The 12133-nt window shown below is 32.1% G+C and overlaps 1 protein-coding gene, 1 long non-coding RNA gene and 1 pseudogene across 2 annotated transcripts; 1 reads left to right on the top strand and 2 right to left on the bottom strand.

Moving 5' to 3' along the window:
* Window positions 1-3064: 3064 nt before the first annotated feature.
* LOC120209824 lies at window positions 3065-4671 on the bottom strand. The gene is made up of 4 exons (XM_039208724.1): window positions 4456-4671; window positions 4239-4349; window positions 3668-3736; window positions 3065-3336 (listed from the first exon to the last, which is right to left on the bottom strand). Exons 1-4 carry the CDS (start codon window positions 4597-4599, stop codon window positions 3286-3288), a joined length of 375 nt encoding a protein of 124 aa, XP_039064655.1. The 5' UTR covers window positions 4600-4671; the 3' UTR covers window positions 3065-3285.
* Window positions 4672-6089: 1418 nt separating this feature from the next.
* On the top strand, window positions 6090-7979 carry LOC120209826 (annotated as a pseudogene).
* A 714-nt stretch (window positions 7980-8693) lies between these two features.
* Window positions 8694-10095, bottom strand: LOC120209828. Its single transcript, XR_005524442.1, has 4 exons — window positions 10008-10095; window positions 9827-9921; window positions 9418-9567; window positions 8694-9286 (listed from the first exon to the last, which is right to left on the bottom strand). It is a non-coding gene; the product is annotated as an uncharacterized LOC120209828 (long non-coding RNA).
* Window positions 10096-12133: the final 2038 nt, after the last annotated feature.

The raw sequence follows: 12133 nt of genomic DNA, 5'->3' as shown, positions 1-12133 counted from the left end.
TCTGTATTACTGAGCTTTCCGAAGCTTACTCTGTTACTCATCTTTTCAGGCTAAAAGAATTGTACCAATGCAGCTATCGACTTCAGTAAGGGAGTTCTTCTGGTGTTGCTTATAGAGTATGGTACATGTGATTTGGGGGCATGTAATTGTATTTTGTTTTATATATGAGTTTGGAAACTTGTTTTATTTCTAAACACTGATAAGTCATTTTATGAGTTTACAAGTTTTAAGAAAAGTTTTAAATTTTTCGCTATTTTTACGGTGGATGGCTCCGGTGGCCCTAATATGACACTCTAGATCAGATCTGGTTACCCGCATCAATCTGAGAGGGTTACAATTCCAACCTTAGTCTCTTAACAAAAAAACCCCTGATGTACTACAATTATCATTATTAATCAGTAACTAAATATACTAACAAAAATTTACAAATTATCATTATCATATCAGTAACTGATTTTAAATAACTAATCAACATGTAACTAAATATGCTAACAATATGAATCACTTTTCAAATAATTAATGAGCACATGTGGAAATTACATTCAAAATACTATACTAATAACAGCACATAATCAGTGGGGACCACAACAAGTGCAAAGTTAAATATTTGTACATGTGCACTGCAAAAATTATATAAACAGACAAATATAATCAGAATCTTACCATGTGGAGGCCACAAAAATCTATTCATAGCTTTCATGCAAAATTCTAAACTCATATATATTACACACAAATATAAAAGGTTTTAACAGTAAGATCCTAGACATACTATCTAGGGTTTTAACATACCATCAATAGTAATATATATATGTGTGTGATTTTAACGTAAGAAACCCTTAAATCTTTTTAAACAAAAGAAACCCCTAAAGATATAATTAGGGTTTTTAACAGAAGAAAATACTAAACATTTTTTCTGAAAAAAATTAAAATTTGATTTTAGGGATTTTTAAAAGAAGTAATATTTAAAATTATTTTTTCAGAACTTACTATATCTCGCATTTGAATCTTCTTCCTCGTGATGAATGTCACTTCTCATTCTTTATCCTTTATGCAAAAACCTTCTTCGATCAAACCAATGTTTTACCTTGAACCCGAAAAAAGATGTCTTTTTGCTCTCACAATCTTTCGATCAAACCAAGTTTACCCTAAAACTAAAAAAGAAGAAGATGTTTTCGTACTCTCAGAAACTTTCGATCAAACCAATCTTTACCCTAAATCCCTGAATCACTCTAAATATCCCTCACGAAAAAACCCCAAAAACACTGAAAGGGGTTGAGAGGTTTTACTATCTGTGGATAATGAAACGGTTGAATGAACAACCATTAACTGGGTTAAGTATTTTGAAAAATAAATTCAAAGGATTTCTCTTTTTGAATTATGTATTAAATGGGTATTTCAATAGTTGGTGTCTTTTATTATGAAATAAAAGAATTATAGATTATGAAAGTTTATTTAGAAAAATGTTGTATTAATAGACAAAATTATCTACACTTGATAATTTTTTTAAAAAAGGCGTGGATAATTATTTTTAAAACTTTATATTGTTATGTTATAATTACAAGATTAAATTATAAGAAATAAAACCACAAAAATAAAAAATTTGAAAAATATCCTTTTCAAGGACAATCATTATTTAAAATATAAAATTTTGGTGTTTGAATTGAAACTTTAAAAAGATATTAAAATTATAAATATTAAAATAAAATTTTACAAAACTTAAAATGAAACTATGTATTTAATTTAATATAAAAATAATATCTATTCATTTTTTTATTTATTGTCAATCCCACAAAAATAGAACTGAAATATTTAAATTACATGGAACAGAATGAAAACTTACCCGAGGGGTTTATATTTTACTAAGCATAACACTGCATGAACATTATAGATTACACATCAATAGAAACAGGTAAAAACTAAGGTCTGTTTGTAATCCCAAGTTTGTTTTACGTAATTCGTTTTTTAGAAAATATTTTTCCGTGTTTGTTCACGTAATTCGTTTTTCGAAAAATATTTTCCAGTATTTAGTTGGAGGAAAACTGGTTGGTCAACGTAAAATATTTTTCCGATCAACATAATTTCCTTTGTATTTTCTGAAAAAATATTTACGATTTGATTTTACGTAAGTCGTTTTCCTAACTTTTCACTTCAAATAATAAATATTCAAAATAATTTTATTTTATGAATTTAATATTAATAAAATATTTTAATATCATTTTAATCAAAATATTAATTATTAAAATATTTAAAATATATTAATATTTCTAATAATATAATATATAATATAGATATTATATTTTTATTTTAATAATATATAAATTATTAATAAAATTTATATTATTTATAATTTCATAGAAATAATATTATTTTATTAATGAATAATATTATTTATATATTAATATTAATATAATAATCTAATAATATTTTAATAAAGATATTTAAAATATTCTAATTAATATTTTTAAAATATAATATAACACTATTACTTTAATAAATAATTAATATAGTTTATAATATTTTTATTTCAATAAAATATTACAATATTAATATTTTTATTAATAAAATTATAAAAATAATATTTAATAATAAGTAAATTATTTTAATATTTTAAAAATAATAATATTAAGTTTTATGATAAATATTATTATTTATTGTATTTAATATTTGTAATAAATAATTTTTAAAAAAACTCATCAACTAGTGAAAAAAAAAATATTAAACATATTCCAAACATCGTAAAACGTTTTTCAGATTTTTTCAGAAAAATGTAATTCATTTTACGGAAAACATTTTCCGAAAAACGTTTTCCATAAATATAATTCATTTTTCAAAAAAGCAAATACATCCAAATAAACATACCCTAAATTACACGTGTCACAAAATCTGGTCTTTAATATATAAAATGTAAACTACATATTTAGTCGATCCATCTTGTTTACCAAACATTTTTTTTTTCAAAATCGTGTTTAACATTATATTTTAGTTCCATTTTAGTTGCCCGTCGTAAGAAAAAATTAACAGAGATACTAACGTCATAAGATAATATCATATCATTGTTAAAAAATGCACATCAACTACTTTTTTTTAACAAGAGGTAATTAATACGGAACCAAAACGTGTCTGCCCTGACCTAACAATGGGTATATAAAAAGAACAGTATAAGCATCCTATTTACAGTCACTCTGCAGGTCCACATGATGCAACTCTTCATTGCAACAATCCAAAATACTCTGCAACCTCTATTTGCTTCTTCCTCTTCTTTCAGTAGTTTGAAAGGTTTAACTGTTAACGATCTATGAACGATTTATTCATGAGGTTGACAGCATCATCCATGAACTGCATTCCAAATCATGAGTGCTCATCAGATTCAATAACAAGAACTAGAGCTCTTATTTCCAGTAAAGGAGATTCATAATCAAAAGATTAATATAAGGAAAAGGAACACGTAAACATATAAAAGGATTTTGCTTCATCATAAACTAGTTTATCTAAACGCTTACAATCTTTTCTTAATCATGTTGATTGATTTCAAATGAATATGACAAATTTACACTGAAAATAAAGTTAATAAAATTAAAAGCTGCTTATCACAAAAACGTGCGTGGCAATAAGTGGACCTTCGTGTGTTTGCTTGTGAGAGGAGAGCATCTAAAGCTATCGAGTTTACCTTTCCAAGCAACTTTAGTTCTTTACCAACTGGTTCCAGAAATTTCATGTTAACTTCAATCGGCCACACCTGTCAATGTGGAAAAGAGATAAAATATGTGAATATCATTTGAGCTTTACACCCATAACATAAGAGTATTAAAGACATTTCTATAACAGACACAATGCTTTGGGCAGATAAAGGGGAGTCAGTTTCTAAGCTTCACATTGTAGATGAGAAAGTAAAGCACGTCTTTTGAGTTTATGTTGCCTTTTTCCCGAAAATGCATGATAAGCGAGAGAGTGATTACAAGGTATCTACTCAGATTTTGTCTTAGTCACTGGTAATGGACACACACTTTGCGGATGCAGTTGCTCAAACCCGAATTTTTATGGAGAAAAATGTTGTCTTTTACCCCACCCTTGAAACCACTCAATGGATTAGAACATAACATGGCATACAAACATAACACAGAAATCTTTGCTAAAACGAGATACAACATCCAATGTCCTTGAAAGCACATCAAAGGGTCTAACACCCTCTAAAAAACACATCAAAAACCCTAGAAGATCACTACTTGTGGAGTAAATACCTTAATCCCAAGCAATCTAATAGGCATAAACTGGCCAGGAACAATGCATTCGGGTCCTGCGGCTTCCACGATTGCTTCTGTCGCTAACCCACTTCCGATGGGATCTGGGTGCTGCAAAAGAAAACCCCCAAATTAGAAAAGCCAAAAAAAAAAGGAGAAAGGGAATAGAAAAGGATTATAAACAAAGATGAGTAAAAGGAAGGGGGAGAGGGGTGACCTTCATGACGAAGAGGGCGTAGTTGGAATGAGGGGTTTGAGGGAAACGCAGAAGAGGGGAGCGGTGGATTTTGGGGATGGATTTTGCAGATGAGACCCTCCATGGAGCCTCCTTTTGCAACGAAGCTCCTCCTTTCTTCGGCATGTTTCCTTGTTTGTTTTACGATGAAAATCAAGCTCAACTTTGGTGAAGAACGGAAAACAGAGATGTGTAAAACTGTGGCTCCAACTTCCAATATGATTGGATTGACTAGGTTTTTCTCGAACTTCTGCTTTGCTTTTATTCTTGGGTAAATTACGGATTTAATCACTCCATTGTTAATATATTTTATCTTAGTCATTAATTGTAAATTTTTTAATTTTATTTTTTCTAATTAATTTGTATTATTTTAAATTCGAGTCAAACTCTAATAAATTAAAATATTATAAAAATATAATATTTTAAATTGTATTCAATGTAAAATGTTATTTTTTTATGATATTTTCGGTCACACTAAATTTCTATATTTTTTAACCTTAAATTTTAAGTAGAAACAATCCAAAACTTACAAAGATTAGCCGAGACCCACCGGAGCACTTGGCTTTTTTTCCATTGTTTTGAAAATTGGACCGGACCGGCCGGTTCAATCGGAAACTGTTGCCTAGTTCGGTTCAAATTAAATCGATTAAACCGTTATTAGTGAATCGGTCGGAACCGTTGAACCGTTCAAATTGGACCGGCTGAAAATCGGGAAAAATCGAAAAAAACCGCCAATTTTGTTTTTTTTTTAAATTAAACCAAACGACGTCGTTTGTTAAACGAGTCAAGTCGAACTCGAGTATTGCTGAGCTCGACTCAAACTTTAAAAGTAAGCTCAACTCAACTCAACTCAAACTCACGAACTAAAAGTTATCAAGTTCAACTCGAACTCGAAATATAATATTGAAACTTGAACTCGAAAAGGCTTGAACTAAAAAAAATTAGAAGCTCGATTAAAGCCTAAAATTCGAGCTTGATTGAAGTGAAATAATAGTTCACTCTATGCTCACCAAAAGGCTCAAATATTTTGAATGTCAAATTACCTCTATTATTTATAGAAGTTAGTTGGATGTTCTTCTATGTTTCTTAGCCACATGGATTGTTTTGTTCTCATATTTTTACTCTTTAGACTTTTGGGATGTTCTTCTATGTTTCTTAGCCATGTGAGATTGTTTTTTAAAAAAATAAACCAAACAATATCATATTGTTATGATTTTTTTAGCCCAAAATTTATTTTTTAATTATAGTTATATAATTATATTTATTATTTAATATGTTTTATCTTAAATATTATGTTGTAGTTAATTTGAATCATTTTGTTTCACTTGATTTTATGGTTTTTAACTTATATATGTTATGACTTGCTTTCAATATGATTTGTGATATACAAAATTATTTTTTATTAAATATTTTTGGTATTTTTATTTAATTTTTTAAATAATTATGACGTCGTTCGATTCTTCCGACTGGTCGGATCGATTCGACCGGTTGAACCAATGAACCGATAATATGACCGATTCGCTAATCGGTCCGGTTCTGAAAACCATGCTTTTTTCCGGCAATTGAACTTGTTCCTTCAGACGCCAATATGAAAAAGAAGCTAGCTTTACGTTACATGGATCATAAACACATGGGAGGTAAAAGGAAAATTTCAATCTTGATCAATGGTCTTAAGACGGGTAGCTGAATTTTGATTTGAAATACTGGAATTTTGGAAACGGAAAAAATGCTACCTTTTGGAATCCCACCGCTATTGTCTTTGTTAGAATCATGTAAAAGCGTCAAACAAGCATTTCAAGTTTATGCTCAAATAATCCTCAATGGCTTCCAACACCATGTCTTCCCTATCAGCCGACTCATCTCTTTCTTTGCCTTTCTGGGTTCCGAAGATGGTACTAAGTAATCTCAGAATCTCTTCTTCCAAGTTCAAAATGCAAAACAGTTCGTGTATAACACCGTAATAAGGGGATTTTCCCTTAGTAAATTCCCTGAAAAAGCACTTGGCTTCTACTCCTCCATGCTCCACCAAGTAAATATATCTCCAAACAACTTCACTTACCCATTTTTACTCAACTCGTGTGCAAGACTATCGACCCATAAACCTGGAGTTCAAGTTCATGGTCATGTCATAAAAATTGGGTTTGAATCGGATCCTTTTGTTGAGAATGCTTTGATGCATTTCTATTAGGTTTTCAGACATTTGAATTATGCCCAGATTGTGTTTGAAGAAAGTCCTGTTAGAGACCTTGTTTCTTATAATACTATGATAAATGGGTACGGGTATTCTGCCAATCAGGGCGTGCTCTGAATCTATTTAGAGAAATGCAAGATTCGGGTGTTCTGCCCGATGAGTTCACTTTTGTTGCGCTGTTGTATGTTTTTTCACCGCTGCTGTTCTTTCATCCTGTGTCAGACTTGGAGCTCTTAGTTTAGGTGAGAGGCTACGTAGTAGGTACATTGAGGGTGAGTTATGCAGCCAAAAACATTATTGTTTCAACTGCGTTAATCGATATATATTCAAAATGCGGAAAGATAGATTCTGCTCTGCATATGTTTCACAGCATTCCAAAGGGTTTAAAGACTGTTTCACTTTTCAATTTGATGATCTCTGGTCTAGCTCAGCACGGGCTTGGTGAGTCCGCTTTACCTGTTTTCGGGGAAATGGAATCAATAAGGCTGAAACCGGATAGTGTTACCTTTGTGGCAGTTTTATCTGCTTGCAGTCACAGTGGCCTCATTAAAGTGGGCAAAGAGCTATTTAGATCGATGTCGTATGTTTATGGTATTAAACCACATAAGGAACATTATGGTTGCAAGGTTGACCTCCTTGGCCGAGATGGTTGCTTGGATGAAGCTTATGATTTAATTCAAAGTATGCCATTTGAGGCCAACTCGGTAATCTGGAGAGCTTTATTGAGTGCTTGTAAACTCCATCGAAATGTTAAGTCAGTGAAGTTGCTTGCCAAAAACTAATCGAACTAGAGCCTGATCACGGAGCTCATTATATTTTGTTGTCCAATATGCTTGCCAATACCAACAAATGGGAACGAGCTAAGGGAGTGAGAAAGGTGATGGAAGATAGAGGCATCCAAAAGCCTCCCGGGTGGAGCTATATCGAGTTTCGGGGAACTACTTGTCGGTTTTTGGCTAGTGACAAGTCTCACTTGCAAGACAAAGGGGTTGAATCCATGCTCCAAGATATGGCAATACGCCTTAAATCTGCAGGGTATGTTCCCAATACAGCGCAAGTAGTATTTGATATAGATGAAGAAGAGAAGGAAACTGTTGTGTCTTATCACAGTGAGAAATTGCCATTGGCGTTCGGGTTAGTCAACTCCGGCACCGGAGAAACTACAAGAATAATGAAGAATCTTTGAGTTTGCGGAGATTGTCACACGGTCTTTAAGCTTCTATCCGAAATTTACAGTCGAGAGATCATAGTCAGGGATGCCCTCAGGTTCCACAATTTTAAGAATGTATCTTGCTCTTGTAAGGACTTTTGGTGATCATACATTGCAGAACGAGGTAACCTGCTTGGTCGAGGCAGCACGTTCCAGCAGATGTTTGTATGAAGATAATCACAAATACAATGAAATTAATCATAATATTTTCATTTGTTTTGCAAGTTGTCGCGGGCTTCGACTTTAAATAAATGGGTTAGAGTCGCAACTAATCATTTTAAAACGATATTTAGGTAGATAAGATACCATCTTACCTGATCTGCGTTTTATCATAAATATGTCGGGTTCGAGAGTTGGTTACAATCAAAGAATGATTAACACCCTTGAACTACCCTTTCGGTACCAATTAATTTGTCGGTTGCCTTAATTAAAGGTGTGCATTGAAGGATATTGAATATTATCCGATCCGAATTTTCGGATATCCTAAAATTTCGGTTACCTAAAGTAATGATCCGTATCCGATCCGAAATTTCGGATCGGATATCCGAATATCCGGATCTGAATCCGTTTTTTTTTTGTAAAAAATTCAAAAAAATTAACATAAATTAAAATATTCATATTTGCTTGTTTTCTAACAATTTGTTTATGTAATTACATGCCCTACTACAATTAAAATTTAAATAACATAGTACAATAAAATAGTCTCCTAAATGTTAAATAGCATAAAGAAGTGTACATTAACAACACAATAAACCAACATAAAATGTGCAAAATAAAAATATTACAATAAACCAACAAGTCATTAATTAGCACCATTCGCCCTTACCTCACAAATTTGTTCAAGATTGAATGGGGCACCCTTCCTGCAGTAACAGCTATTGTTGTAATACTAGCAACTCTGTTCCCTACACAATTTGGCCATCTTGCACCTGCTGGTGATGTGGTTGCTCTAGTTCTCATACAGGTTTAATAATATGCAATTCTAGCTTTACTCTATGTTATGCTATTCGGATTCGAGAACGAGTGTCGAACACATATACATATAATTGTTTTCTACATGTATTGTTGTTCATGACGGGTATTTTTTTGGAGTGGTGGGTGGCATTCGTTGCCATCTGACAAAGACATTTTCAAATGCTATAGATATGGGATGTAGCAACATCATGAACACATTTTCAGTCTTAATTCTATTGATTTACTGCCATTTTTTCCTAAATCACACCAATTACATTGATAATTTGACATATATGGTCAGAAAGAGTTCAAATGAAAGATTATCTACTTACCTCCTCAGTACAAAGACCACGGAACTCTGCAGTCATTTCATAAGCCAAGTTTGACCACATAGCTTGTCTCTGCACAGCTGTTTCTGCATTTTTCAGAAACCTCCTCCTTTCAAGTGCAATTCGAGCCTGTTTATAAGCATGTTACTTTACTGCTATGGAAGTCCAGAAAAGCAATTTTAAAACTCTCAATCAAAAGAACTATAATATGAGGAAAAACCCTACAATTGTGCTTCATATGAATAGTGTAGCAGCATCACCTTTGTTACAGGAAGTAGTGTAGCAGCATGAGAAAATGCAACATCAGTCAATGGTGCAGCAACGGGTTAGAAGCAACATCTGATGCAAAAGTCCGTCTATGAACCTCTCTTAACGCATGCAATGAAAGTTGCCACAAAAGTTCAACAAATCTACAACCAAACACACAGGAAACTCTAATATCACCACGAATTATCGAATTTCAGCTACCAATAAATCCTAGTTGTACACCAGAAAAATTCAGACAACTTTAAGTTACAGTAAAATTCAGTGCTATTGTAAAATATTTACTGTAATGAACCTAGTCCAGATAGAACTAAGTTAAAGAGTCAAGCTAATTAATACACTTTTTCCATTGTGCTTAACTTTCTAGAATTTTCTCGGCAGCCAAACAGAAATTATCCAGCTAACCTTGGTCCACAGCAAGTAGCAAGCGAAGAAACCCTCGAATTACTCCTTGGTAGAGCTCCTTGTGCTTCCAACTCACTGATTATCCCTTGCACAACCTAAATTACCAATAAATAAATAATAATTCAAACAAATAATAAGATGAAAACGAGAAAACGAAAAGATGTAAATAAACAAAATCAACCTTCCGAAAATCACGAGATTGTGATTAGTCGAAAATCGGCCAAACCCTATCGAAATCCTGAAAAGATCCAAAACCAAAACTACACCAAGACAAATACAAACCATATCAAAAGTAAACAGAATTGGGAAATAAAGGTTTTTTTTTATCGAAAATAGGTAAAAAAAATCGAATTTTCGGATATTCCGAAAATTATTTTTTACCGATCGGAAAAAATTTCGGATACCCTATCCGAACTATCTAAAAATTGAAAAACAGATCGGATATTCGTTTTTTCGGATCGGATCAAAGGATCGGATCGGGTTTTTTGCACACCCCTAGTCTTAATTGCGAAAAAATAGAAATTTAAATTAATATTTAAAAATTCGATTCGAATTACTTACCTTTAATAGATAAAAATTCCCCTGAAAAGAGTTAAAAATATTGTCAGAATGTAAATAAAAAATAAAAAAATTAATTAGTATAATAATAATAAAATAAATAAAATGGATAAATAGAGATAAATAAAAAAAGAAAATAAATAAATAAAGATAAACAACCGAAATAAAAAATGAAATAAAACAAAATAAAATAAATAAAACATGCTAAATATTGAAATAAAAAAAATGAAAAATGTTAAAAAAAAATAAATATTAAAAACTGAATAAATAAATAAATAAATAATGATCAAAATGCCAAAATTAAAATAGCAGTGGTTAAATCAAAATAAGGAAAAAAATAAAATAGTGGCTAAATTAAAACATGCATAAATTCCTAGGTCATTTTCGAATAAAACATAAATTAGGGACTAGAATGTAAAAATAATAAATTCGAGATCCAAATTATAATATTGAAAATTGAATTCAATGGCTAAAATGTATAATATACAACTTACAGGGACTGTGGGTGTAATTTACCCATAAATAAAAATGCATAAACCTCTCCCCTAAACGACGTCGCATGGGAGTATTTATACTCCCAAAAATCGGCCTTCAAAGGCCATCCCCTCATATTTCATTTTTTCTTTCTCTCACTAAAAGAGAGAACAAAGAATTCTCTTTGGCTTCTCTCTACAACCCCTCACCGGAGAGAAACTGGCCACCAGGCTGGTCGCCTCCCAGAACACTCTCCACAACCCCCTTGAACCAAATCTGAACCCCGATCACTCAAAATCAAGCCCCCTCGATGTAGATCTGAGAAAAAAAAGCTTCGGTTTTTTTTACCTTTTTTGTGAAAAACCTTTCGCTTCCCTGACGTTCTTGTGTTCGTGTTTTGCTTGGCTTTTGGGCTTTCTTTTGAGTATTGTGGTTTATTGTTGTGGTTTGTATTTCGATATGGTTTGATGTTGTACTTTTCCCATTGTAGTTTGATTGTGGTTGGTGTTTTGATGTTTATATTCTTTTCTGTGGCTTGATGTTGTGTTTTTGGTTGATGGGTTCCCGTGGTCGTGCTGTCGATGATGGTTCCCCGTTGCTTGGCCTCACCGGGGCTTTTATAGCCCTGATTTTGGTGTTTTGAGCCCCGAAGTAAGGGGGTTCGTGGCGTTGTGAGACCGATCATCCCGGGATGGGTCAGTCCTGAGGATCTCGGTCGGTCGCCGTTGACTGGCACGTGGCTTCACGTGCACCCCCTTGAATCCCTCCTATACGGTGCCAATTATTTTAGGGTTCCCAAACCTAATTTTCATCGAGTTAGATTAGGCCTATTTCCTCCAAACCGATTCCATTAGACTACAATTGGACCCCTAAAAAGAATAAAATAAATAAATAAATAACTAAATAAAATATATATATATATATAATTAATATTAATATAATAAATGAAATATGCTTTCAAAAAACATTTTTAAAATCATATATGTTCTTCAAAAATAATTTTCAAAACGATATAATATATATTTTAAAAATAATTTTTAAAACTATAATATACATATATATATTTTTTTTAAAATTCAAAACTATATATAATTAGGGATGGTAAAAAAACCCGAACTCGACAGGGAAAACCGAATTAAACGAGGACGGGAAAAATCGTTTATGTTAAACGGGGATGGGGACGGGAACGGGTTTGGTAATCACCGCCCCGATTACCCGATACCCGACCCGATAAATATTAAAAATAATTATTATATATATATATATAATATTAAT

This window comes from Hibiscus syriacus, unplaced genomic scaffold, assembly GCF_006381635.1.
Source record: "Hibiscus syriacus cultivar Baekdansim isolate YM2019G1 unplaced genomic scaffold, ASM638163v2 tig00020346_pilon, whole genome shotgun sequence".
NCBI classification, from domain to species: domain Eukaryota; kingdom Viridiplantae; phylum Streptophyta; class Magnoliopsida; order Malvales; family Malvaceae; genus Hibiscus; species Hibiscus syriacus.
This window is presented reverse-complemented; position numbering and strand designations above follow the sequence as displayed.

What these genes read in the sequence shown, in the direction of transcription:
- LOC120209824 (XM_039208724.1), bottom strand. Translation starts at nt 4,599, where the DNA reads ATGCCGAAGAAAGGAGGAGCTTCGTTGCAAAAGGAGGCTCCATGGAGG. An exon ending in TTAGATTGCTTGGGATTAAG is followed by an intron (nt 3,737 to 4,238) that starts GTATTTACTCCA and finishes CCACATTGACAG; the next exon opens with GTGTGGCCGATTGAAGTTAA. An exon ending in AACTAAAGTTGCTTGGAAAG is followed by an intron (nt 3,337 to 3,667) that starts GTAAACTCGATA and finishes TTTGGAATGCAG; the next exon opens with TTCATGGATGATGCTGTCAA.